Below are 26520 nucleotides of genomic sequence, written 5' to 3' on the forward strand. Positions count from 1 at the left end.
ATAGGGTGTAGGGGCAGCCCAGAGAGTGAGGAGTGACCTTGGAGTCAGTAACAGGGAGACTGCCTGCCCCTCGGGGAGCCAGAGTTCCCGTCCTCCTGCCTGAGCATTGCAGCACCCACTTACACTGCAATTAAAGACAACCCCCCTTCCTCAGGGTGCAGGCTGTCACAGATATGGCCCTGGCTTCTCTGTTCAGCCTCATCAGAGTCGCTCTGGCCCCTGTCAGTCTGCACTCCAGCCCACCAAACGGCTTTCAGTTCCTTAAAACCAATGCCTCTAAACTCTCTCCAGCCTCAGGGCCTTTGCACACTCGTCCCCTCCCCCTCCAGGTGTCCGGGTGAGCATCACTTACTCAAAAATGCTTTTCCTGACCCCCATTTCAATCTAGACTAAACCTCACTGTGGTATTTACCACATCCCCTATAGCAGTTATCACGCTTTGCAACTATTATGTTAACTTGCACATTTGCGTAGTACTTTGAGCTCTGCAAGGGCAGGGACTATATCGCAGCTCCGAGTAAGTGGCCAGCCCAGAGTAGACACTCGGTGAATTGTTACTGAAGAAATGAAGATGTAAGATTTGCACACAGGGAAGCAAGTCAGACGCCACAGAGGAATGTGGAGGGAGGCCACGGGCAGGGGCCACAGCTTCCAGGAGCGTCAGAAGGAAGGGACAGTGACAGGAGATTTCCTACGGGGCTTATGAAGCCCAAAGAGCAATGGAGGCTTGGTTCTAGAGGTGGAGTCTATTTCTAGAACATTCCTTTGTTTGATCCATTTTGTGCTAAGGATGGGGTGGACGGTCCTGGCCTCATTCAAAAGTCAAGAACCCTGCCTGGAAGTCAGTTAAATAGTGAACACAGGAGAAGGTGCCCAAAGAGGCTGTGGTGGATGCTTCATTGTGCAGAACCTGGAGGTGGCTTCCCAGCAAGGGGCCCCCCGGGGACACGAGCTGATGTGTGTCCCCTCCCCGATGTCAGGACGGCATTCTGCTGGGAGCCGTTGGCGCCTATGACTGGAACGGAGCCGTGCTGAAGGAGACCAGTGGTGGGAAGGTCATTCCCCTCCGCGAGTCCTACCTGAAGGAATTTCCCGAGGAGCTCAAGAATCATGGCGCCTATCTAGGTAAGAGCCCGAGCTAAGTGTGGCGAATGGGCGCGGGCGAGGAGGGGCCCAGGGGAACGTGCCCCCACGTGAAACAAGGACCTGTCTGTGAATATCCTGCGAATGTCCAGGCACAGGTCAGGGACCGCTGCCTCTTCAGCCTGGTGTCCACACCTGGCACCATGCCCGGCATGCAACGGGCTCTCCATAAACAGGTAGAATAAATGGTAAGCAAAGCACCTGTACCTGAAATGTGCCTCAGTCGATGCTTCTAGACACCAGGCCCACTGTTGGTGTGCCTTTAAAACCTTCTGCCTTGGCTAGGGTTTGGGCACGCTGAGCTGCCTCCCAAGGCAACATGCACGTGGAGAAGTCCATGTTCGTTTTTATTGTTAACGTTCACCATCAAGGCAGAAGTCACTTCCCGTTAAGCACTTTGGAAGCAGACATTAAAGAGCAGCATAGGGGCGCCTGGGTGGCTCAGTCAGTTAAGCATCCGTCTCTTGATCTCCGCTCACGTCGTGATCTTGAGGTTCGCGGGATTGAGCCCTGCCTGGTCTCTGCACTGATAGTGCAGAGCCTGCTTGGGGTTCATTCTCTCCCTTTCTCTCTGCCCCTCCCCGATCGTTCTCTCTCTCTCTCTCTCTCTCTCTCTCTCTCGATAACGTTGGTGCCCAGGGCCCAAGTGAGCAGGACCAGCACTGTGGGTGGTCGTGGACCAGTGGCCGGCACACTCCGGCCCCCATTGCACACGTTCTGGGGCTGACACCGGGTCTCTGAGGCAGAAAAAGACTGAATAGACCAAGAAGGTTCAAGCAAAGGGGGGAGGTGTGGAAAGTGCTAGGCGGGGTCAGGACACGGGAAGTAGACCAGGATGGAACAGAGGGGTGGAGCAGGAGGGGGAAGGGGAAGGCAGGTTGGCGCGGGTTGCAGCAGGAAGCCTCGAATGCCAGGTTAAGGAGTTAGAGCCTTTTCGTGTTGGTAGTAGGGAGATAGTGAAGGTATCTGAGTGAGGGGCAGCAGGATGAATCCACCTCTTCCTGGCCCAGCATAACTGTCTTCCTCCTCCCAGGGGGCCCTAGTGGGGTAGAACCAGACCAAAAAACCCTCATGAGGCCCAACTATCTTGCCTTACCCACAGTCACAGCCCTTCTTCCTTCCTCCTCTCTCTGGGGCTTATCCATAAGGGCAGGGTCTGGGGTCTCTGGAAGATTCCTTCCTACATGCCCCAAGGGAGAGGGGAGGTTTGGAGGAAGGAGACTGGGAGACCAGGCTCTCCGCCTCCCCGCAAGGAAACCGTATGGATTTCTGTCATCTTGTCAGGCCTTCTGGGAGGCCGGTCCAGCTTTCAGGATGGCCCTGCCTGCTGGCCAAAGAACCACATGGAAATGTAAGCTACAGCCAGCAGACTGTGGGAAGCAGGAAGTTCTCAATGCTGCTTGTTGCTTTGAGAGGCCCACGCCTGCCCCTAGGACATTCGGCCCCCAAGCCCTTCCCATGACTGCTGTGTCTCCTTCTGAGGAAGCCCAAAGCCCAGGGCTAATTGGGAACATTTTCAGCTGCACCACTGAGGGCTCAGAGACACCTCGGCCCCACTCTGCAAGGCTGATCCCACCCTACCCTCATATATTATGGTTGTGTTAATACACAGCCAACACAGCCTATGCAACACTCTGGCTTCGCTGACCTTTCGAGCCCCATTTCCCAGAATACACCTTTAAGAGTCAAAAATACCGTGTCTGGAACCAGAGTAGCTCGCCCTACTGCACCTGTTCTCCCAGCCACTGAATCAACCCGTCTACACATCCTGCAGCCGCTATACAAGCAACCAGCGGAACGATAGTGGTAGTATTACCCACATATGCCCACGCACGTGCACACATGGCAGAAAGAGACATCCGTTTGCCAGGAAGCAGCCCAGAACTGCTGACGAGGCATCTAAAAACTGGGATCCACTCTCAACCATCTGGCAGAAAGTGGGGCTCTAGGCTTTGCATGCGTCCCCCATGCTGGGTAGTGATAGGGCAAAGCCATCCTGAGGATACGGATTGGTGGCCTTTCCCAAAGAGCCCCGGGTTTCCATTTCTTCCTCTTTTACGTGGCATATGTGTGGGACAGAGAGGAGGGGGCTCCATCCTTTGAGGCTGCAAAGCTCTGGGGCCACAAGAGTCGCTGGGACCCCAGGTCGATGCCCAGTGGAGCGGCTTCTCCCACCTGGACAGCCAGTGCTGTAGTTCTCCAGACCACCCAGCAGCAGGTTGCAGTAGTGAGGACACTGGTGGGTCCCTGAGAGAGACAGTTGGTGGAGATTGCAAATCAAAGCCTGCCCCATACGAGATGAAGCGAGGCCAGGGCTCATCACCTCTCTCCTCCCTGCTCTCTCTCACACGTCTCAGGGACGCGGGTGAAGGGGCCGGGGGCACATGCATATTCCAGGTCAGCAGTGCCTTTTCGTAGCCCCACCTGGCTTCCTTGGCTTCCTCCAGCAGGGGGTGGGGTGCATGAGTTCTCCCCACCCTCCCTACCCCCCTCCTGAGCCCTGCCTCTTCCAGGCCTCCCCAGTTGTTCCTAGGAAATACCACCCCGCTGCTTCACATCTGCTCAGCCTGCCCTGAATGCACTCCCTGGGCTGGCCCTTCAGGCACAGCCGAGGAGCTGGGGCAGAGACCAGCCTGTTTCCTCCCATGGCAGGGTACACAGTCACGTCGGTCGTGTCCTCCAGGCAGGGGCGGGTGTACGTGGCAGGAGCACCCCGGTTCAACCACACGGGCAAAGCCATCCTGTTCACCATGCACAACAACCGGACTCTCACCATCCACCAGGCCCTGCGGGGTGAACAGGTAATGGAGGGGGAGGCTGGGGGCAGGGGCCGGGCGGGAGGGCATGTGGGCAAGGCTGGGCTGGCAGGGGCTCTGCTCTTCCTTCGCAGACATCCTTCCCGGTTGGGGGTCACACACCTCCTTCATACCAGCCTTGGAGCTGGACTGTCTCATCCCCAGAAAGGCAGGCCGTGGTCCCTGCGACAGCAAGAACCCAGGAGAATCTGTTTGCCTCTTGTCTCTGGTGCCAGACCTCTGCCCCTGGCTGCCAGCTTCTCTCTGTTCACATCCAGAGTTCAGGGTTAGAGGCAGCACCTAGGCCCCCAGCTCGGGCTGCCAGGGCCCCTAGGCATCCCGGGGGGATGGTCATGTTCCTCATGCCCGCCTTCATGCTGCCAGAAACGGGAGCAGCTGCAAACGCACCCACAGCGAGGCCCCGTGGGTCCACCAGGACGCCAGCTCTTTCCTGTTCCTGGAATGGGAACAGTGCAGAGTGGTACAGCCCCTGCCCTGCCTGGGCCGCGTGGGAACCAGACTGTGTCGCTAAGAGTCTCGTGTTGGGTGGTCACGAATGCCAACTGAAAAGCTATAAGAGTCACTGGTAGTGAAAGATCGGGAAACAGGGTTCTTCTGATCCAAGCCATGCCAACAGCCGAGGGGAACTGTGGTCCTGAGACGCCACATCCCTTTTCCAAGGTTACATGGTCGATTCGAGGCTGGGTCGGGTTGAGAATCCAGGACTTTCTGCATGATACTGCCTCCTGACCCCTGACAACCCCAAACCAGCCCCTCCCCCCCCCCCCCCCCCCCCCCCCCCCGGCCACACTCAGCATCCACGGCACCCTGGGCCTGGGCTGGGCCTTAGCCAGGCCCTTCCCATCATTCCCAGCTCACCTTCGGCTCTGCGGAGCCCAGGAACAGCCCTGCCCCCTGCCCTTGGCCTGTCACCATGAGGACAGGCTCCTCCCTGGGTCTAACCAAAGTCCCTCCAGGTACAGGAAGCCATCATTCTCTTTCCCCTTCCCGTCTCAAGGGCACTGGCAGACCTGGGGCACTGCTCTGTCCCCCAGCCTCCAGCCTGCCTGCCCACACTCTGCCCAGGGCTGGCTCTTCGGGAATCCAAGGCTAGACCTTGAGAGCTGGAGGGAATTTACTGATGAATTTATGACATTTTTACTGCCTGGTTCCACCTCCAACATCCGAACGAGAAACCGCAGTGCTGAAGGCAGCTAAATTAAGTGGATTCCAAATCACCGTGACCCACATAGCTGAGGCCACATATTTAGACAAATGCCTCCCCCCACTCCTCCCTTATTTGCTCTCTGTCTGCCTCTTAATTATTTTAGGTAGGGATAGCTCTTCCCTCCCCCACCCTGTGTTTAGAATTTCCCTTTTCCCCTCTTCCGTATTTTCTATCTTTCTCCTCAGTTAAAAGCTTTTCATGCCGGACGATGGATTTCTCCTGAAAGCACCCTACACCAGGAGGCGGCTGGGGGAGGGAGTATCACAGGCTCGGGTGTCAGACCGAAGTTTCAACCCAGTTTGGCTGTAGCCAGCCATCTGACCTTGGGCAAGTGACTCAAATTCACTGAGCTACAGTTTGTTCCCTGTGAAATTAGGACAGTGATCTCTCCTAAGGTAGCATGAGGCTCATACGAGCTAACCTGAGGCTGTAAAGCGTGTCACACAGGCCTGTCCCTGGGAGGGACTCCTTCGTCCTTCCTAAGTGACCCGCTGGTCCAGTAAACATTTATTATATCTGTTATGTTATTGTCTATGCCCAGGCCTGGAGGAGACACAGCAGGGACAGGGTGCCCACTCTTGGGTGGGGGCGGGGGCGCTGGAGAACAGGTGCTAGTGTGGGGCTGGGGGTGGTTGCAGAGGGCAGTGGAAAGGGAAATGGCAGGGCAGGCCAGGGCCAGCTTCTAACAGGAAGTGACCTGAGGGAGGTGACATTGTCCGGAAGGGAGAAGGGGAGAGTGGGGCAGACAAGAGAAAAGTATGTGCAGAGGGAAGCCTGGAACCCAGCCAGGGCTTGGGGCTTTGGGAGAAATCACTGGGAATGTCAGGAGCGAGTGTGGGAACTTGGAGGTGTGGGGCGGGGAGGGGGTGTAGGCAGAGGCCAGGGAGGGAGGGAGGCAGGTCCAACAGGGTCACACTGAAGAACTTGGACTTCCCCCTGCACCCCTCCGAAAGCAAAGGAGTGGTGTGGTCAGCTGCTAGAAGCCACTCTGGCTGCCCGCAGGGGTGAACTGGAGCGTGAGGCAGGGGGTCCTTCGGCAGAGGTGCCTCTCCTGGGGAAGAGACCGCAGGGGAGGGAAGCAGACGGACTCAGGACGTGTTTGGCACACTCCAGGCAGGGCTTGCTGGGAACCTGTGGGTGGGAGAGGTGGTGGTGGAGCCGGGGAGGACCCTCAGCTTTCTGACTTGAATAGGTCAGTGGCCCCCTCGTTGAAGAGGGGGCACGGCCCCCAAGGTGGGAGAGGAACACAGAGTGCTCAAATGCTAAAAAGAAAACATAATCTCCTGTCCAAGATGCTATTCCCAAGATATTTGTAACGTTAAAAATCGAAACGAGCCTCGGGGCTCCTGGGTGGCTCAGTGGGTTCAGTGTCCACCTCTTGGTTTCGGCTCAGGTCGTGATCTCCATGGTTCCTGGGATCCAAAGTGTCCAGCTTTGCGCTCATAGCACAGAGCCTGCTTGGGGTTCTCTCTCTCTCTCTTTTCCCCTCCCTTGCTGTCTCTCTCTCTCTCTCTCTTTTTTCCCCTCCCCTGCTGCCTCTCTCTCTCTCTCTCTTTTTCCCTCCCCTGCTCTCTCTCTCTCTCTCTCTTTTCCCCTCCCCTGCTCTCTCTCTCTCTCTCTTTTCCCCTCCCCTGCTCTCTCTCTCTCTCTTTTCCCCTCCCCTGCTCTCTCTCTCTCTCTCAAAATATAAACTAAAAAAAAAAAAAATTGAAATGAGCCACGTGTCCAACAAGAGGATTGATTATACACGTGGCACATGCATAATTTGGAATATTATAAAACCACCAATGATCATGTTGTAGGAAAAAATATAACACGTCACGGAGAAAGTGCTCATGACCCATTGCTTTATTCAAAAATCATATATAAGCTCTGTAGATAGTATGATCCCAGACTGTGAAAATAAAGTCATACACACACACACACACAAACCAGCCACACACTCTAGACAAAACAGACTCAGTGAAAATACACTAAAACGTTATAACATGGGACGTATAGTTGGATGTTTGGACAACGGGTCACTTTTATTTTCTTCTTCATACCTTTTTCTAATTTTGCTCATTTTTTGCCATGATATGTGCTGCTTACAAACAGAATAAATGGCAATCCATAAAATTAACCAATGGGAAGAAAGAAGAGGTAGAGGGGGTGGGATGACAGAGGGAGACAAGAGGGTTGGGGCGCCTGGGTGGCTAAGTTAGTTATGTGTCAGGCTCTTGATTTCGGCTCAGGTCATGATCTCAGTTCGCGGGATGGAGTCCCGAGTCCGGTTCTGTGCTGATACTGCAGAGCCTGCTTGGGATTCTCTCTCTCTGTCTCTCTCTCTCTCTCTGCCCCTCCGCACTCTCTCTCTCTCTCAAAATAAATAAACTTTAAAAAAAAAAAAAAAGGAGGAGAGGCGCCTGGGTGGCTCAGACAGTTAAGCATCTGACTCTTGATTTCGACTCAGGTCATGATCTCTCCGTTCATGAAATTGAGCCCCAAGTGGGGCTCAGTGCCAACAGCTTGAAGCCTGCTTGGGATTCTCTCTCTCCCTCTCTCTCTCTGCCCCTCCCCTGCTCATTCTCTCTCTCTCTCTCTCTCTCTCTCTCTTTATCTCTCAAATAAATAAACATTTAAAAAAAAAAAGGGAGGAAAGAGGGAAAGATGGGACCAAGTGAAAATAGGTGAGTCCACTCCACGGGAGGGGAGAGGGGGGTGAGAAGGGGAGGACCCTTTGTCTTTGTTCACCCAAGTTCCGAGTGGAAGGGCGTCCTCGGCTCCCTGTGCAGCCCAGCGCACTGCCCTCTCCCACCCCTGTGCTGCAGATAGGCTCCTACTACGGGAGCGAGATCACCTCTGTGGACATCGACGGCGACGGGGTGACTGATGTCCTGCTGGTGGGCGCCCCCATGTACTTCAGCGAGGGCCGAGAGCGGGGCCGGGTGTATGTCTACACCCTGAGACAGGTACTACTGTGCGGGGGGGGGGGGGGGGGGGGGGGGGGGGGGGGGGGGGGGGGGGGGGGGGGGGGGGGGGGGGGGGGGGGGGGGGGCGGAGCCCTCTGAGGCACCTGGCCCCGCCCTGCCTTCACTGGGTGCACCCCGAGAGGCCAGTGCCCACCCGCTGAGCCAGGCCGGGGAGAGCAGGAATTCTGGGGAACATGGGCTGGAGACAAGGTGCTGCAGGCCAGAGGGGACCGTGACCCTGAGGGTCCTTGCCACATCCCCCTGAGCCCAAGCCTTTTTCCACCCCTGGTTTCGCAGAACCGGTTTGTTTATAACGGAACACTGAAGGATTCCCACGGCTACCAGAATGCCCGATTCGGGTCCTCCATAGCCTCGGTTCGGGACCTCAATCAGGATTCCTACAACGACGTGGTGGTGGGAGCCCCTCTGGAGGACAACCACGGAGGAGCCGTCTACATCTTCCACGGCTTCCAAGCCAGCCTCCTAAAGACGCCGAAGCAGGTGCCGCTCCCTGTCCACAGCTGGAGCTGGACCAGGAGTCCTGGCCGCTCCTGCTGGAGCATCCAGTTCAGGAGCCTCTTCTGTGCCCTCCTGCAGGAAAGGACCCCAGTCTGGCCTAGCTCTAGTTGCCTCAAGTCAGGATTTTGAAACGGGTGCATCTGTCTTCTGGACCTTCCCACCACCCCTGCGGGCACCCTCTCCCTGCGTAGCTTTATCTCCCCCTGCAACAACAAAACCCCAGGGACCCTAACCTCACTCCCCACCCCCACCCCCCCGACCCCCCCCACCCCCCGCCACACACACACGCAGGCAGTTGACAGAGAGTGGAGAATTCCCACGTGGGCTTGCTCTTCTCTGGAAATGCCACATGCTGGAAACCTTGCCCGCCTCAAGAGGGACCCATCTCGGGTCCCATGCCCTCAGGGTCCTCACTTTTGCCTATGTATTTTCTTAGTAAGGTAGTCTAACACACCATGGTCAAGGAGGCCGCTGGGTTACCTACCAGGGAACATGTATTTACACTTAATGGGGAACCCTTTTAAGACGAGAGATCTTAATCCAAAAGAATGACTTGACGTTAGGTGCCGTGACAGACAGACCAGGAGCGGGGTCTGTTTGGGCTCTGGGTCGGAAGCTTCCTGATGGTTCCAAAGGGGCTCTCTCCAGCGCTCCTGATTGTAGTTTCCCCGAGGGTTGTCCTGTCCTGCCCTGTGTGAACAGTGCCCATGCCTGGCTTTCTCTTCCCACTTCCTGCAGAGAATTGCCGCCTCCGACTTGGTTCCCGGCCTCCAGTATTTTGGCTGCAGCATCCACGGACAACTGGACCTCAACGAGGATGGGCTGGTGGACCTGGCGGTGGGCGCCCTTGGCAATGCTGTGATTTTGTGGTGCGTTCGCTGAGGGTCAGGATGAACACCGGGGTTTGGCGGGGGGCGAGGGGAAGGGGCCTGTTGTTTTTATTTATTTTAGAGAGAGAGAGAGCAGGGAAGAGGGGCAGAGAGAGAGAGGGAGAGAGAATCTGAAGCAGGATCCACACTCAGTGCAGAGCCATCTTCCCACGACCCTGAGATCAGGGCCCCACCAAGAGTCAGATGCTGAACCGGCTGAGCCACCCAGGCGCCCAGACAGCGGGTTTTAAAAATATTCTTCAGAACCTTTGTCCCTTTGTCTTTAATCATTGTCAGCCAAACTCACCCTCTTAATCCTCATGTTCTTAATCCTCTCGTGATTACAAATTTCCTTTCTGTGGAATCACTGTAAGCTGTCTTGAAGTCCAAATCCCTCTTCCCACAGAGTTCTAAGATTATAGTGTCCAAAAGCCCCTCTTAGAATTTGTCCCAAAAGTTCTGGCTGTTTGGGCTCTTCTTCCACTTCAGCTTTTCAAGCTACTTAAAGGACAGGCTGACGATATTCTTATCGGCTGGAAGGATCTCCCTTCTCCCCTAGTGTGAAAGAATCTTTACGTAATACAGATTTCTTTCCTCCAAACCCCTTCGGACTTCTTCTTTCCTTTTTGAGGGTCTCATTTCTGCACGAGCGCATCAGATATTTGCCACCCATCTGCACTCAGGACCTTTCTCTTTCTTTCTTTCTTTCTTTTCTTTCTTTCTTTCTTTCTTTCTTTCTTTCTTTCTTTTTCTTTCTTCAGGGCCTCTCTTTAGCAATGGTCTACAGCTTTAAAAAAAAAAAAAAAGGTGGGGCGCCTGGGTGGCTCAGTCGGTTGAGCGTCCGACTTCGGCTCAGGTCACAATCTCACGGTTCATGAGCTCACGGTCCATGAGTTTGAGCGTCGGGCTCTGGGCTGATGGCTCAGAGCCTGGAGCCTGTTTCCGATTCTGTGTCTCCCTCTCTCTCTGCCCCTCCCCCGTTCATGCTCTGTCTCTCTCTGTCCCAAAAATAAATTAACGTTAAAAAAAAAAAAAAAAAAAGGAGCTTTCTAAAAGTCCATATATTTTGCCATGTGATGTGTTGGCAATTTTTGAGCCAGAAAAGGCTTAATTTTTCATGTATGTTGATGAGCTATTTTTCATTATAAATCCAATAACTTAAAGAAAAATTATAAAATAAAGAAAGAACTCACTCAGGGCTTCATCCACTTCACATTACCGCTGTTAGCATTTTGGCATATTTCCAACCCATCTTTTCCCACCTGTGTGTAATTTTATATGAACACAGACCCATTTTTCATACAACTTAAAAAAGGCATGAAACAGAGGTGTCCTAACGACTCCCCGGGGAGAATGAGGAGTGGACTCGCTCTCAGTCGCCAAGAATATTATGGCCCGGTTGGGAGATGTCTTAGCCTGGGTTCCCTAGAAAACAGAGCCCCAGACTAGAGGTCATGCTAATGCTTTGGGAAGGGCCTCATCCCAGAGGCAGAGGTGAAGGTCAAGGATGCTGAAGCAGAAAAGGGGAGCAGGTGTGAGTGGGGCCTCACTTGCTCACTGGATCTCCAGCGAGGTGGGACACATCTCTGCTTCTTGCAACAGACCATTGTAGGGGAGGAGGGAGAGCAGTGTATCTGGGGGGATCCTCGTATCCCCCCATCCTCCATGGCCAGAGCGTTCACTGCCCCACACCGCTAGGCCATCTAAAGGCAGCGCTGGGGGTGCTGTGCACCGGGGCCACGGCCTCTCTCTGAAGGTCCCCTTCGCATATTGGGGCTCATGGATCTCTGGGGTGACAGCAAGAGCGGCTTGGGCGGTAAAGATTCAGTGTATTGGTTCCGGGTGAGCAAGACCCAGGTTAGGCGGTAGACATGGCCTAGCAGGTCAGTAGGATGACACATAAACCAAGTCCTTTACAGGAAACAAGACACATGCACACACACCCCAAGAGAATCAGTCTGCAAAAGGACCCATGCAAGCTCCAACTTTTGAGGTCTAAACCTAAGTGCTACCTCAGCAGTGGTACAACTGTGGGTCTGGGCCTTCTGGGAAGACTCTGGGATCCAACCCCGTGGATCTCAAACTGCCCTGTTAGGATAGACTGGGAGCTTCTCTCTCTCTCTCTCTCTCTTTTTTTTTTAATTCGCATATAGGCGATGCACACATTATATTAGTTTCGGGTGTGCGACATAGTGACTCGACAAGTTTATACATTATGCTGTGCTCACCACAAGTACAGCCTGTCACCATACCTATTGTAATATCATTGACTGTATTCTTTATGTGGCGCCTTTCACCCCCATGATGTATACATTCCACAACCAGTAGCCTGTACCGCCCTGTCCCCTTCCCCCCCTCTTTTTTTTTTTTTAATTTTTTTTTTAACGTTTATTTATTTTTTTGAGACAGAGAGAGACAGAGCATGAACGGGGGAGGGTCAGAGAGAGGGAGACACAGAATCTGAAACAGGCTCCAGGCTCCGAGCTGTCAGCACAGAGCCCGACGCGGGGCTCGAACTCACGGACCGCGAGATCATGACCTGAGCTGAAGTCGGGCCGCTTAACCGACTGAGCCACCCAGGCGCCCCATCCCCTTCCCCGCTTCTGCCCAACTCCCCCTCCCCCTCCCCTCTGACAACCTTCAGTTTGTTCTCTGTATTTATAGGTCTAATGCTGCTCTTTGTTGGTTTATTCGTTTGTTTCGCTTTCTAGATTCCACATATAAGTGAAGGCACACGGTGTTTGTCTTCGTCTGACTTATTTCACTTCACATCATGCCCTCTAGACCCAACCGTGTTGTCACAAACCAGGAGTTTTTCAAACTCTCACAGGCCGGGCTCTACCCAGACCACGTAAAGCAGAACGTCTAGGGAAGGGGCCCAGGCAAGCAGTAAACTTTCAAGATTCCCCAGGTATCTGTTTCCAACGGGCAGCCAAGTTTGGGAACCGCTAATGTAAGCTATTGTGTTTACACAGCACTCTACACTTTACACAAAGGGCCCCTCTCACTTACCTCCTTTGGCTCTCACATCCCCCTCAGAGAGATCATGTGACCTGCCCGAGGTCCGTGAGGAACCGTGGAGCCGAGACCCAAACCCGCCTCTCCCTGGCACAACGCAGGGGAGGCACAATTCCTTAGGCTAAGAGCGGGGCATTAGCACAGATAATCACGCTACACTTCCTTCTTGTTATAGAAACGCATGCTTTGGAGAGGCAGTGTACTTCGTTCTCTGATTATGTTTTCCTTAGACCAATACAAGAATACATTTGCATTTCCATGCCTGCTTGGATAGGGTCTTGTCGGGTGGATAGATGGGGAATCTCTCCAACAGCGAATGGTTCTCCACTTTGGCCACACATTGCAACCACCTGGAAGCGTTAACACCTTGCTCTTCAAAGCTTGGGCCTGGGCCAACAGCAACAGCTTCAGCCGAGGGCTTACTGGAAATACAGAATTGGTCCCCACTTATTGGGTGAGGATCTGCATTTTAAAGATCCCCCGGAGATGTGCGAGCATATTAAAATTCGAGAGGCACTGCTTTCAGACCTGTCAATGCCAATCCTGATTTGATTTGATCTGGAGGACAAACTGGGCATCAGGGTTTTTTTACAACTCTCCAGATTATTCTAATGGCTGTCCAGGGATGGGATGAAGAGGCAGGAGGCAGTCAGTGTGGTCTGCAGCAAATACAGCCCCTGGGAAATGTTGAAGGGCTGCCTCCAGGGGCTATGTGGCTGCCCTCCACCCACCTGTCCCTGTTTTGCCCAAAACCTTAACTTCCGGGGCCCCTCTCCGCCCTCCTCCAAGATTTTCCAGATCCCATTTCCATCCGCTTCCCACCGCCTCCGTCCCCCGCTCTGCTGGGCCCCCGCAGCAGCCACACTCCCCACCCTCCAGCTACTCCTTCTTCTGCTCCAGGTCCCGTCCCGTGGTTCAGATCAATGCCAGCCTCCACTTTGAGCCGTCCAAGATCAACATCTTCCACAGGGATTGCAAACGCAGCGGCAGGGACGCCACCTGCCTGGCCGCCTTCCTCTGCTTCATGCCCGTGTTCCTGGCACCCCATTTCAAAACGGACACAGTCGGTAAACCAGGCCTCTCCCCGCTCCCCCCAGCCCCGATCTCCACCACCACCGCCCCCCCCCCACTTCCCGTAGACTTTGGGATTGCTCTGTTTCAAAACCAGGGCTTTCACTGAAATAGGTTTTAAGGGCCAGGTCACAACTCGAGCCACCTTGATGACTGCATTTGATGATCTAATTCCAAGAAGCAAGGGGATGGCAGTGAGCAGCAGTGACCAGCAAGGGAGGGGCCAGAGGAAGAAGGAAAGAGTTGGGATGCAAAGTTGGGAAGAGAACTGGGAACTGGGACAGCCAGGATGCAGAGGAAGAGTCAGACCCAGGAGGGGAAGCAGGAAACGAGAGGGTCAGACAGATGAAACCTTCAGTGGGAGTGGTCACTGCTCAGAGTGGGTGTCGGTCTAGGGCAGGGCAGTTTCCCTCTGAGCCAGGCGCCTACTCACAGCAGCCCTGGACCCAGGCGGCCCCAGGAAGTGACAGCTGCAGGTTCTGGGACCAGACTGCAGGAAACCGGGATTTCTGAAAGCTTCTCAGCCAGGGAGCAGGGCTCACCAGAAGGATGGGGGGTGGGGGGGGATGGGGGAGAGGTAAAGGCGAGCCTGGGTGGCTGTGCGCTTCTTTCAACTTCTATTTATAAAAAGAGGAAGGTGCAAGAATCGGTGCACCCAGAGGGCTGGCTGGGGTACAGGGGACGAGACGAGGCTTTTCCTGGATTTGGCAAAAGATCAGCCCAGTTACAGGGAAGGAGGCTGCAGGCCTTCAACCCCAGAGCAGTGTCTTAGGTTGGAGCCGCTACTGGGAAGGGCTCGTGGGGTGGGAACTGCGGCCTGTGGAGGCTCTGACCCACGCCTGACGGGACCTGGGAAGGTGAAGGGAGAGGCGGGGACGTCCGGCGCTCCAGGAGGGGCTCCAACGAGGGCATCGCCCTGGCCGCTCGTTCTGTCTCCTCTTCCACCACGTTGATTTCTCCTACATCTCTGTCTCTTTCTCTTTCCCTTCATTGCCAGCCCCATCTGCCCCTCCTTTTTCTCCTTTCTCACTCTCCGCACCGGAGTTTCCCACCCACACTAGGGCCTTGTGAGAAGAGAAGAGCAGCTCTTCCCCGGCCAGCCTGGAGGGCTTCCTGGAGGAGGCTGGCTTTCAGGAGCCTCTCTTAAAAGACAGGCAGAGTCTTGAGTGGAAATGTGGCTCCGCCTTCACGGTCTTGCCCTCTCCCTCCTCCAGGCATCAGATACAACGCCACCATGGATGAGAGGCGGTACACGCCGCGGGCCCACCTGGATGAGGGCGGGGACCGATACACCAACCGAGCTGTCCTGCTCTCCTCCAGCCAGCAGCACTGTGAGCGGATCAACTTCCATGTCCTGGTGAGCCTGACACCCAGTAGCCCCAACCAGCAGAGACCAAGGTCAAACAGGGAGGGGACACAGCTGGACGAGGTGCTGCCATGGGAGAGGCAGAGAGCTCAGCTGGGGCCTCAGGAGGCCCAGCTGGGGTACACTGTCCCAGACCTTGCCCCCGCCCCCCATATTCATGCCCTACTGGGACACACTATCTATCACTTCTGGTACCCACCTCCAAAATCCCTTCTTCCCCAGCCCTGTGATGTCTGCCGTTTCCTTAGCAGAGGGTGAAATCTGGGCTCGGTGAGGGCTCACAGAGTGTGCGGGGGCTGTGGCCGGAGGGAATGGAAGCAGGCATTGGCTAAAGATGAGGACCAGGTAGGACAGGCTCATAGTGGGGATGAACAGGGAGGAGGAGGCGAGAGCAGCCAGCCTGGCAGAGAGGGGGAACCAGCAGTGGCCTGGTGCCTGATTCCACGGATGAGGAGGAGGATAGGAGGTCTGCCTCATCCAGAAACTCCAAATGCCCAGGCCACTGCTCCAGCCTTAAGATGCAAGCAGGGGGCACTAAGAGCCCACCCGACCCCCGTGGTCCAAAGGTCAAAAGTTGGAAAAGTGAGCGGATATGGGAGGTCCTCACGTCCGTTAATATGTGGCCCCCCCCTCTGAGGTGTTTGTTGTCCTCGTTCTCAAAGCATGGGCCCCCGGACCAGCCGCATCCCCATCACATGGGAACCTGTCAGCAATGCATGTTTCCAAGCCCCACGCCAGACCCGCCAGCATCAGAAACTAGGGGTTGGGCTCAGCACTCAGGGTTTTGCTGCCCCCTCCCTCCCACCCCCGGGGATGCAAAATCTCCAGTTTGAGAGTCACTGCCCTGATACAAAGAAGCCACTCGTATCAGGATCTGGGTTCCACGTGGGAGATTTTGTAGGCATCTCTAAGCATCCCCTTCTTTACCAACCATACCCGGACCCCTGCCGGAACAGCTCTTGTTTTGTCCACACGTTTGTTCGTTCATCGATTCAACGCATTCGTGAAGCCCTGTGCCAAGTGCTTCTGAAGGAGGGAGATCAGCACACAGAGGCAGTTCGAATGCCATATAAGGAGCCAGCCGGAGTAAGGGCTCTGGACAGGGTGTGCACATGGGGTAGTGGGCCCAGCCTGGCCCCCTGGAGGCCGAGGCACTGGGTGGGGGGAGGGGGAGGTGCCCAGCCTTGAAGGCCGAGCGGGAGCTTTTGCTGAACCTCCATCCATCCAGCACACCCCTTCATCCCGGACCCACCCTGAGGCCAACAGGGAAGCGGCCCTCCTGTGTTAGGAAAGTGGACATTTTCTCTCAGCATCCTGGCCCAGAAATGGGCACCCCACGCCTCCTCACGTCTCCCTCATCTCCTCCCACACAGGACACTGCTGACTATGTGAAGCCGGTGGCCTTCTCGGTCGAGTACTCCCTGGAGGACCCGGACCACGGCCCCATGCTGGACGACGGCTGGCCCACCACCCTCCGTGTCTCGGTACATCCCGGCACGTGGGGCACACAGCCCTGGCCGTCAGCAACCCCCCTACCACACCTGACCTCCTCCCCAAAGCCCAGATCCCGAGTGCGCTGGTACAAAGGAGTTCTTCCCCTCTTGCACCCTCCTGTCTCCTGCCCTGCAAACCCGCAACAGGACTCCATCCCTCCTCCCTTGTGACCCGGGCTGAACGTGTTGTAGGGGAGGGCCAGGCCTCTCCTGGTGGAGGGTCCCCTGTATCCGCAGCACAGGGTGAGCTCTGAACAGGTCCCGGAGAATCACAGAACCAGAAGGGACCTTAGGTCTCAATCGCCCACCTCCCTCATTTACAGGTGAGGGCACTGGAGGCCAAAATAGGTGATTCAACCACCTAGAAGGTTCTAGCAGCTGTGCTCCAGCCCCCTCAATCACACTCCCTAACCCCTGGCTCCAGTGGCATCAGAACGTTCTGGTATTGAACACTCACATGCCCCCCACACCTCCAACTCCCACCGAAATCCCCCTCAAAGAAAAGGTCACAGTTTAATTCTGTCTGAGCTGTGCTGGGAGAGCAGGCAAAATCTGTAACACGTAATATCTAATTCCTGAGCCTTAAGGATTCGGGAAACAACTTTCACATTCGCCACAATTCTCTGAAGACCATGGCCTCTGAAGGCCAGTCTCTGAGCAGTGTCTCTGAGAATTTCATAGTTTTATAGACTCCCGCTGGCAAACAACAACTTCAGAATCACTCACATTCTTACTTGTATTTCTCCAACATAAAAGGATCGGGTGGCCGACAGCAATGCTTCTGAAAGCCCCTCTCTGCTCCCATTCACCCCTTCCTTGTGTTCAGCTCCTCCCCCTTTGCCTTCCCAGACCTCCCAGACTCCACCACCCAGCCCTCAACCCTCACACCTTCCCTCCTTTCTCCTGATTCTGCATCACAGACGTATAAGAGAGGTTATGTTACCCAGTTCGAGAAGGAGGGAATGGCCTGGCAAGGCTGGAGTCCTCATCAGTGAGCCAGGAGAGGAGCAGAGGCGACACGCTGAGTCATTAAGGTTTTTCCTCGTCGCAGTAATTACAGAGCCGCTACGGCAAACGAATGAGAACCTGCCACTCATTCTCCAAGCATGTGGAAGCCCACAATGCAGACTGACGGGCAGGGCACACTCTCTGCCCGGCTCATGATATCCATGCAAGGTGGCAGTAAGCGTTGTAGGCCGGGGGTGAGCTCAGAGGCAGTGGGCAGTGTGATGGAGTAATCACGTGACAGGGCAGGGAGACTTCCTGGAGGGGGTGACTGTCGGCTGCTCCTTAAAGAATAGACCAGATTCAGCTATGCAGCAATGGGAAGAGTGGGCTTTTGTTCCAGGAGAGCTGACAGTATATCCAAGACACGGAAGTGGGAAAAAGCAGGCTGGGGGCGCCTGGGTGGCTCAGTCGGTTACGCGTCCGCCTTCGGCTCAGGTCATGATCTCGCGGTTCGTGAGTTCGAGCCCCGCGTCAGGCTCTGTGCTGACAGCTCGGAGCCTGGAGCCTGCTTCCGATTGTGTCTCCACCTCTGTCCCTCCCGCACTCACTCACTGTCTCTCTCTCTCTCAAATACAGATAAACATTTTAAAAATGTCAAGGAGAAATAGGTCTGAAAAAGACAATCTGGGTCATATTATCGAGGGCTTTGAGTAGCGGCTAAATTGCTAAAAATCTTGTTAATCTGGATTTCTAGTGCCCAGTCTCTAGCGAAGGAGACATACTCCGCCCGTCGCTCTTCTACAGATTCTTACTTAGCGTCTGTTCCACGCCGCGGCAGCTCGCCTCCTGGGGCAATGAGCTGTTCCACATAATTGAGTGTAGCGTTTGCTTATCGCATTAATTATTCCTTTTAATCAACTGGATGGAAATGCTTCTGAAGGTTATAATATAGTTTTCACGCTTTTTACGCAGCCTGCCAGGCAGGGTGGGGGCATCTCATCGGAGACTTGACGTCACCGAGGGGCACGTGGGTGCCAGCTTACAGCGAAGCCCCGGGGGGCCGCTGTAAGAGTCCTCAGACTCAGTGTTTTACGCTCTGTCCCTTCACTGCGTGGCCTCACCCTGCCCCCTGTCACATGGCTGTGCTGGCTTTTCTGCTGGCTGCTGCGTGCCTGCTTCTCGCTGTAAGTGTGTGCCATTTGACGGCCGACCCGAGGGCTGTGCTGGACAGAAACGTGTCCACGGACGCGCGTGTGGACCTGAGTGAGGCGGCTAAGGAGCTCACCTGTGAGAAAAGCTCATGGGTTTCGGATACCGTGTGGCCTTTGTGACACCTGTTTCCCCTCCCCTTTTTTGGGCCGTGTCCTTGGTAGGGACAGTCGCACTCCTCAGCTGGAAGGACCACGGGCGTGTCAAACTCAACGTGCCCCAGAACTGAACTCAGCCTACCCTGCCACGTATAAATGAGCGGTGTGGCCATCCTCCCACACACGGACAAAGGGACTCCGCCAACGTCCTGGGCCCTTTGCCTCCTTAGCTCTGATGAACTCCAGGTCCTAGGGACCCCACCTCTGGCGGCCCTCACCCGTTGTCTCCTCTCCATATCCAGATGTTGGATGCCTCCAACATCATTCATCTTCCCTTGCATGAACGCTTAGCAGCCTCCTCAGCGGTCTCCCTGACTCTAGCCTCGATCCAGTGCATCCACCCCCAGCCGCCAGACGGAGCCTTCAATACGCAGGCCCGACAGTCCTGTCCCTCCCCCTCCCCTGCCCCTGCCCAGCAGTTGTGACTCCTGTCCATTGCAAGGCATGATGCCGAGGCCCTGTAAGAACTGGCCCCACCCATCTCTCCCTCCTCTCCCCTCACCCCCCCACACGACAGCAACACTAAACCAGCCGTCATTTCCCAAACGCACCATGCTGCTTCATGCCTCAGGACCTTTACACAGGCTCATCCTTCCTCCCGACTCCCCTGTCCCTCTGGCCATCCAGCTAACTTGGTCATCCTTCAGAACTCTGACCTACTGTCTCTTCCCTGAAGGCTTCTCTGACCAGGTACAGACCAAAGTAACTGTTTCCTCCCCTCTGCCTCTCCTATCCCTCCCACAGATCTGTTTTTTTTTTTTCTTTGCACATTTCACACTATAATTATTTATTCACACAGTTCTTCCCCATGAGCTGACAGCAGAAGCTGTCTTCCTCATCCTGTATCCCCAGTACCTAAGACCTTGCCCCCCACAGTAAATGTGGACTGGAACTGCCCTGTGGGGCGGGTGGGTGTTCTGTGCTACCGGCTCAGTTGAGAGACCCAGGAGGAGCTGAGTTTTGAGCCATGTATTTATTAGAGGAGGGCACTTGGGCAAAAGCACGAGGAACAGCAGGGTGGTGTCCGTGGAAAGGGCAGAGAAGACAAAGCCTGTATCTAGTGTGGTAGAGAGAGGAGCTGGTGTGCTGTGGGGGTGAGAGATGGCCCCCAGCAAAAAGGGCCGCCCACCCACCCCTCCCTGGCTTTCCCTGGCCCAGGTGCCCTTCTGGAATGGCTGCAGTGAGGACGAGCACTGCGTCCCTGACCTCCTGCTGGATGCCCGCAGTGACCTGCCCACAGCCATGTGAGTTGGCCCCTCCCAGCCCCCACCCTGACTCCTTTCCCTCCCTGCTGGTGGATCCGGGGCTCCCGGGGAGCTGGATTATTTCCTGCACATCCTTCTTGCAGGCAGCATGGATCAAACACCGAACTTGGAGCCTGGGTCTAGCCCAGGCTCTGCCTCTCACTCCTGTGTGGCTTCAGGCAAGTCTCTTCCCTCTCTGGGCCTCAGTCAGTTCCTCTGTAAAATGAAAACTACTAGTTATCCTACCTCCTCAAACTTTGTTTTGAAAAAGGAATCCTTTCTTTGGAGCCTCTACTACCAAAGAGATAAAAGGTGGAGACGAGGACCTGTGGTTCTGTAGCAAAGAAGGGGGAAAGAATAGAAAATGTCCTATTTTAAATTTTTGTAATATTTTTTAAATTTTTTAACGTTTATTTATTTTTGAGACAGAGAGAGACAGAGCATGAACGGGGGAGGGTCAGAGAGAGGGAGACACAGAATCTGAAACAGGCTCCAGGCTCTGAGCTGTCAGCACAGAGCCCGACGCGGGGCTCGAACTCACGGACCGCAAGATCCTGACCTGAGCTGAGGTCGGCCGCTTAACCGACTGAGCCACCCAGGCACCCTATATTTTCAAATAATTCATGCTCAACTTTTACCCAACTCTGTAATATTTAGGTAGAAGACATATATACCCTGACATATACAATAAATAGAAATAGCATAAACAAACTTTAGGGAAGGATGAAGAAGCAAATATTCTAACCATCTAGGCTACTAATCAAGATCGTCTTGACATTTGGCTCTGAGCTTCCTGGTAGCCAAAGCCAAAAGGGAAACATGCTGAGTAGAGAAGGGGTATATACTGTTATGCCCAGAATTCGTGATCCCCAAAGACCACCAGGGAGCCGAGTCCGATGCAAAAGCAAAGAGCCTTTATTCGAGCTAGCTCGAGCTCAATCTCCTACCTGCACCGGTGAGATACCGGAGAGAGAGAGCGAGTTACAAAAGCACAAAGGTTTCATAGGGATCGTGGCCTTAGCTGATTGGCTGGGGAAGGGTCGTGGCCTCAGCGGATTGGCTGCCAAAGTGTGGTCCCAGATCAGCAATTATCAGCATCACCTGGAACTTGTTAAAAATGCAAATGTTGGGCCTGGTGGTCACAGACCTACTGAATCAGAAACTCCGGGGTGGAGCTCAGCAATCTGTGTTTAAACAAGTCTTCCAAGAGATTCTGATGCACTGAAGTTTAAGAACCACTGTGTCTGAGGATCTCTAACATGTTTGGCCTCAGTGTATACAGAACGTTTCTCACTGGTCACCTATTAACCATTGGCTGTCAGCCTAGCTGTGCTAGATAAATACCTAGCACCAAACACCATCCCCAGAGACTCTGATTAATTGGTTTGGGGAGGGGTAAAACGCTCCCAGGTCATTCTAAGCCTGGACAGGGTTGAGGGCTCCTGCCTCTGGCCCCTACCTGAGAGAAGCCTCCCTCTTCTACTCACACTTTCCATGCCTCTCACACTCTCCTTCCTCCCACCTCAGACTTCAGAAGAAAGCATCAATCGGTAAGTTACTTAAGGGGAGGAGGCGTGTTCTGAGGTTTGAGCAGGAACTTCTTTCTGCGGCCATTTCAGGGACGTAGTCACTAGCCAGCCGGCCTCGGTCTGCTCTTTCATATACGTGAGTAGGGAGGCCTAGCCCTGCATTCCCCATTGCATCTGCCTCATCCTGGTGGTCTCTTTCCCACAGGGAGTACTGCCAGAGGGTGCTGAGGAAGCCTGTGCAGGACTGCTCCACGTACACGCTCACCTTTGACACCGCAGTTTTCATCATAGAGAGCACGCGCCGGCGGGTGGCAGTGGAGGCCGTGCTGGAGAACAGGGGCGAGAATGCCTATAGCACAGTCCTAAATATTTCGCAGTCAGCAAACCTGCAGTTTGCCAGCTTGATCCAGAAGGTGAGACCTTGGCGACCTGCCTGGCCTTCCTGAGGCTAAGGGCAGAGGCAGGATAGGACGGATCCAGCCAAGGGGCCTGGCTGGCTGCCCACGAGAATCACCTGGAAGCTTGCGAGCACCTGTGGTCAGACTTCTCCCGGAGATTCAAACCGATCTGGTCTGAGGTGGGGCCTGCAGCAGTGTGTGCTTTTAAAGCAGCCAGGGGGATGTGAGTGTGTAGCCAGGGTCGAGAACCACCGGCAGATGAGGGTCTGACCCATTCAGGAACGTGGGGAGGAACGTCCTTGGGCCTGTGTCCTCGGCCCTCATTAGGGCGCGTGCACACACACACACACACACACACACACACCATACATATGCACACCAGCTCATACACACCCTCTGCCTACAGTCCATCCTTCAGGCTTTCTCAAAAGGGCCCTTCTAACAAGAATCGGAACAGGTTACTCCCCACTTTAAAATTGCCCATCATGCCCAGCTGCTTTCACAACAAATTCCAGACTCTGTTGTGGCATTCAAGGCCCATCCGCTTCCCCATCCATCACCTGCCACCTCTGCGCTCACCCCCACACCCTTAGTCCGGCCACCACAGCTGCTTCCCAGCACACCTGCCTTCACACTGAGGCCCTACCCATGTGGTCCCCTGCCTGGACTCCCTCCCTCCTCTGCCTGACAGGCTCCTGTTTCTTCTTGGTTACCATTTTACAGAGAAGGAGACTGAGGCACAGAGAGGTGTTAAGGGGCCCGATCAGGAGCACAGAGCTGCTAAGTGGCAGGGTGGGGTTCCTCACGGCAGAGCACGGTCATGTCGTGTGTTCTCGAGTGCCTTCCCAAAGCGGCAGAAGGCCACGCAAGTCCCTTCAGCCCCACAGAAGTCCCAGGCACAGCCCTGTGTATGCCCCAGGGACATCCAGAGTGCCTGAGTGCTAGCCTGCTATAATCTGGAATGCCTGCAGGGCATGAGAGAAGTCCTGGAGACGTGGTTATTGAGTAAACCCAGGACACCGCTGTCTTGTGTGGGTGCTGGGGGACCCAGGTCCCGTCAGACACAGCCTCTGCCCTCGGGGGTCCCAGAGTGTCAGTGTAGAGCCCAGAGTGTGGGGTGGGGCAGGCACAAGGGCCCTTCTGTCCTCACCTCCACTGCAGAACCACCACCAGTCGGTCTGTCAGGCCCAGGGCTGGGCCCCACCGCCAAGCCCCCCATAGCCCTGAGTGAAGGTGAGGAGGCCATGTGATGGCCTTTCAAAGTCCTGTCCTGCCCAGAGATTTTTGTATCTGTCTCAATTGGAATATTTAGGGGCAACTGAGCCTGAAACCTACATCCACCTTTCACCGCTTCCCTAGCCCAGACTTTACAGTCTCATAACCCCAGGGGCCAGGAGTCATGGGATTTTGTTTCTGTGGCAAAGGAGGGCTGTGAGAACAGAGGAGAGGCTCCTGGCTCCTTCACAGGATGCCTCCCATCCATCCCCAGCCCGGGAGATGCCCCTGACCCCCCATCATCCAGCCAAGGGGAACTCTAGTGGAGGAAACACCCCCTTAGCCAGAAACAAATGTGTTAGTCTGATCACATACATTTTGTACACACATAGGCAAAAGCATACCAACCTACATCTACATCCAAGGAAACACACATGTTCCTTAGACATACAGCTTAGGGCCCAAGGGTGCAGGGCCCGCAGCGGGTACAAATCATCATCTAGCAAGCGATTACACCGTTCTGGGAATTGAACTAGGCACTGCATTTATATGCATTGTATCATTGAACGCCCATAGCGACTAAATGAGGTAGGTACTGTCATCCCCATTTCACAGATAAGCAAAATGAGACCCAAGCAAATGAGCGCACAGCCACCCAGCAGCCATCAGTCTAGAGCGCTGTGAGTCCCCTCCCTCAGGACCTGTGTTGAGGAGACAGACGCCTGTGCTAGCCCAGTGGGGCCCCAGCTCAGATAGGCTGGGGGGCCCGGTGGTGTTTCCCCCTCAAACCCACCGCCACCTGGGTGGGTTTCTCCAGGGCCCCTGTGGTCCCAGCTTCCTTCCAACTGCAGCTTCAGTACAGGCAGTGGAGGCGGCACGGGTGGCCCCCAGACCTGGGTCTCTGGCCCACCTAACTGCTGCCCACTGTGCCCTCCACCCACCTCCAGGACGACTCAGACGGCAGCATCGAGTGCGTGAACGAGGAGAGGAGACTCCACAAGAAAGTCTGCAACGTCAGCTACCCCTTCTTCCGGGCCAAGGCCAAGGTTGAGGCTGGGGGCAGTGTGGGGGCGGGGCCAGGCGGGAACTGGGAGGCACTGGGAATGCAAGAGAAATGGAAGTGAACTGAGGGGAGAACAGAGGAGGGAGCAGGATGCCTGAGCATGCTTTTTAGTTTTTTCTCCCAGGAAATGACTCTTAAATGACCTAACTAGCCAGCTCCCCGCAAAAGAACATCCAGGCCCCTTCACCTCAGGGGGAGCCCTACCACTCCCACCCACCACTCTCCCCCCACCTTTTGGCCACTTAACCCCGCTGTCCTGTATCCTAACACAGCTTTTCAGAGTCCAGCCTCTGTCATCCTCCTGTGAGCATGGCAAGAGATTGGGAGAAAAGTTAACGTTTCGTGAGCACTTACCATGTGCCTAAAAGTGCATGTGGAAAGTGGCTAGGGTGTGTGAGGGGAGAAGCAAGTTCGCCAGGAAGAATCTCCAAGTTCCAGACTCCAGATCGTGTGGCTTTTACCCATCTCCACTGGGCAGTGGGCAGCCGCTGAAGGTTCTGGAGCAGGAGAAGATCTGAGACCAGGCTGATTCTGACCAGGAATCAGAGCTTGAGGCAAGAGCTTGCCAGGCAATGGCAGCATGTTTCCAGGGCCCAGGTCTGCAGTGGAAGGAAAGGAGATGGGGCGAGAGGCGGGGGGCCATGAGGGCTCCTTGCCAAAGAACCTTCCAACTGGGACACAAGTCACCAGACACAGTTCCCAGCCACCCCAGCTCTGGCGACTGACCTCTTCCTCGCAGGTGGCTTTCCGCCTAGACTTTGAGTTCAGCAAATCCGTCTTCTTGCACCACCTGGAGATCCGGCTCACCGCTGGCAGGTCAGGGCCTCACCTGCTCCTTCTTCCTCCCGCTCCTCCCCGCTGCTCCTGGCCCCCATTTGGCCCCTAGCAATAGTCCCTCCCTGCGCCCAATGGGATCCCTTCCAGGCCGTCCCCCCCTGCCCTGCCCTGCCCTGGGAACACCCCCGCCCACCCCCTGCCAATCCCCTAGCTTAGGCCAAACTGCTGCTTGCCGTGTTGCTGCCATTCTCCAGCCTGGGGCAGCCGGGACACAAATAATAATACCTTCACCTGTATATGGCAATTTCGATAGCAGTTACTTTGAAAGCCCACGGTTACAAAACACCGTACACATAATGGTCCTCACAGCAGCCCCCGAAGATAGGCAAAGCAGGGGATATCCTCACGGAGTAAAGGGAATAAGGTCTTTTCGGATGGAAAAATGTCAGGGCACCTGGGTGGCTCAGTTGGTTAAGCTTCAGACTTCAGCTCAGGTCATGATCTCACAGTTGGTGAGTTCAAGCCCCGCGTTGGGCTCTCTGCTGCCAGCACAGAGCCTGCTTTAGATCCTCTTGTCCCCATGTCTCTCTGCCCCGCCCCAGCTTGTTCTCTCTCTCTCTCTCTCAAAATAAATAAACTTGAAAAATGTCCCAGGGGAAATCCCGGACAGAAAGAACACTGGATAAGGAGTGGGACAGCCAGTGTTCTGCTCCCAGTTGCACTATGTAAACGCTGTGTGTCGTTGGGAAGTTCGTTCAACCTTTCTGAGCCCTCTTTTCTTTTCTTACCTGTAACTCGGGAGGTGGGGTGGGAATGACTCCTGCTCTGCCCGTTTTGAGGGGCTGCAGCCAGCCAGTCCGCTGTGCTGACTGGGCTGGTAGAAGCAGGTTACTTCCTGATGGCTCGGTGGGGGGGCTCTCCTTGCAGTGACAGTGATGAGGAGGAGAGCACCAAGGAAGACAACACCGCCCTCCTGCGCTCCCACCTCAAATACGAGGCTGATGTCCTTTTCACCAGGTGGGCGGGGCCCCGGGGGCGGGGAGGCCTGAGAGAAGTGAGGCCTAAGATGGGGTACCCCTGGAGGGGGCCCTGATAAGGCCAGAGGTCTCAGGGGCCGGGCTCCAGTGCCTGGGACTGTGAGCCGGAGCCAGGGGTGTCCCTGAGGGGTGGGAGGGTGCAGCCCCCTCATCCATGGTGGGCGGATGCTATCAAAATAGTGGAAGGAGGAGACACAGATCTGGCCTCCAGGGAGCTCCCGGCAGGGGCAGGGGAGGAGGGCGAGGGCCGGGGCAGCCAGAGGTGTCCACCCCAAGTTCAGGCAGTGAGTGGGAGCATGATCTTAGAGAATTTTAAAATAGTAATAAAACCTACTGAAAGCCCATCTGCTTTCCCTGACCATCTTGCACCTGCAACTCTAAACAGCCAAATTGAGAAAACGCTCCCCCTCCTGCTCCCCGCAAGGCAAACTGCTCCCACCATCCTGTCCAGTCGTCCACTCCCCTCCAGGTACCACCGGCCCCCAGCCT

At 55.1% G+C, this 26520-nt stretch overlaps 1 protein-coding gene across 1 annotated transcript in view; it reads left to right on the plus strand.

Annotated features, from left to right (window-relative positions):
• The window catches only part of ITGA11 (integrin subunit alpha 11), a 126068-nt gene that overhangs the window by 89240 nt on the left and 10308 nt on the right, over positions 1–26520 (plus strand). Inside the window, exons 11-23 of the mRNA XM_045449294.1 lie at positions 981–1125; positions 3796–3944; positions 7977–8117; positions 8415–8618; positions 9375–9505; positions 13424–13590; positions 14809–14951; positions 16334–16444; positions 19927–20012; positions 21747–21954; positions 24102–24200; positions 24957–25033; positions 25922–26011. Coding sequence (XP_045305250.1) covers positions 981–1125; positions 3796–3944; positions 7977–8117; positions 8415–8618; positions 9375–9505; positions 13424–13590; positions 14809–14951; positions 16334–16444; positions 19927–20012; positions 21747–21954; positions 24102–24200; positions 24957–25033; positions 25922–26011 — 1751 coding nt within the window. The remainder of the gene's footprint in view (positions 1–980; positions 1126–3795; positions 3945–7976; positions 8118–8414; positions 8619–9374; positions 9506–13423; positions 13591–14808; positions 14952–16333; positions 16445–19926; positions 20013–21746; positions 21955–24101; positions 24201–24956; positions 25034–25921; positions 26012–26520) is intronic.

The sequence above is a fragment of the Leopardus geoffroyi genome, chromosome B3 (assembly GCF_018350155.1).
Source record: "Leopardus geoffroyi isolate Oge1 chromosome B3, O.geoffroyi_Oge1_pat1.0, whole genome shotgun sequence".
In the NCBI taxonomy this organism is placed as follows: domain Eukaryota; kingdom Metazoa; phylum Chordata; class Mammalia; order Carnivora; family Felidae; genus Leopardus; species Leopardus geoffroyi.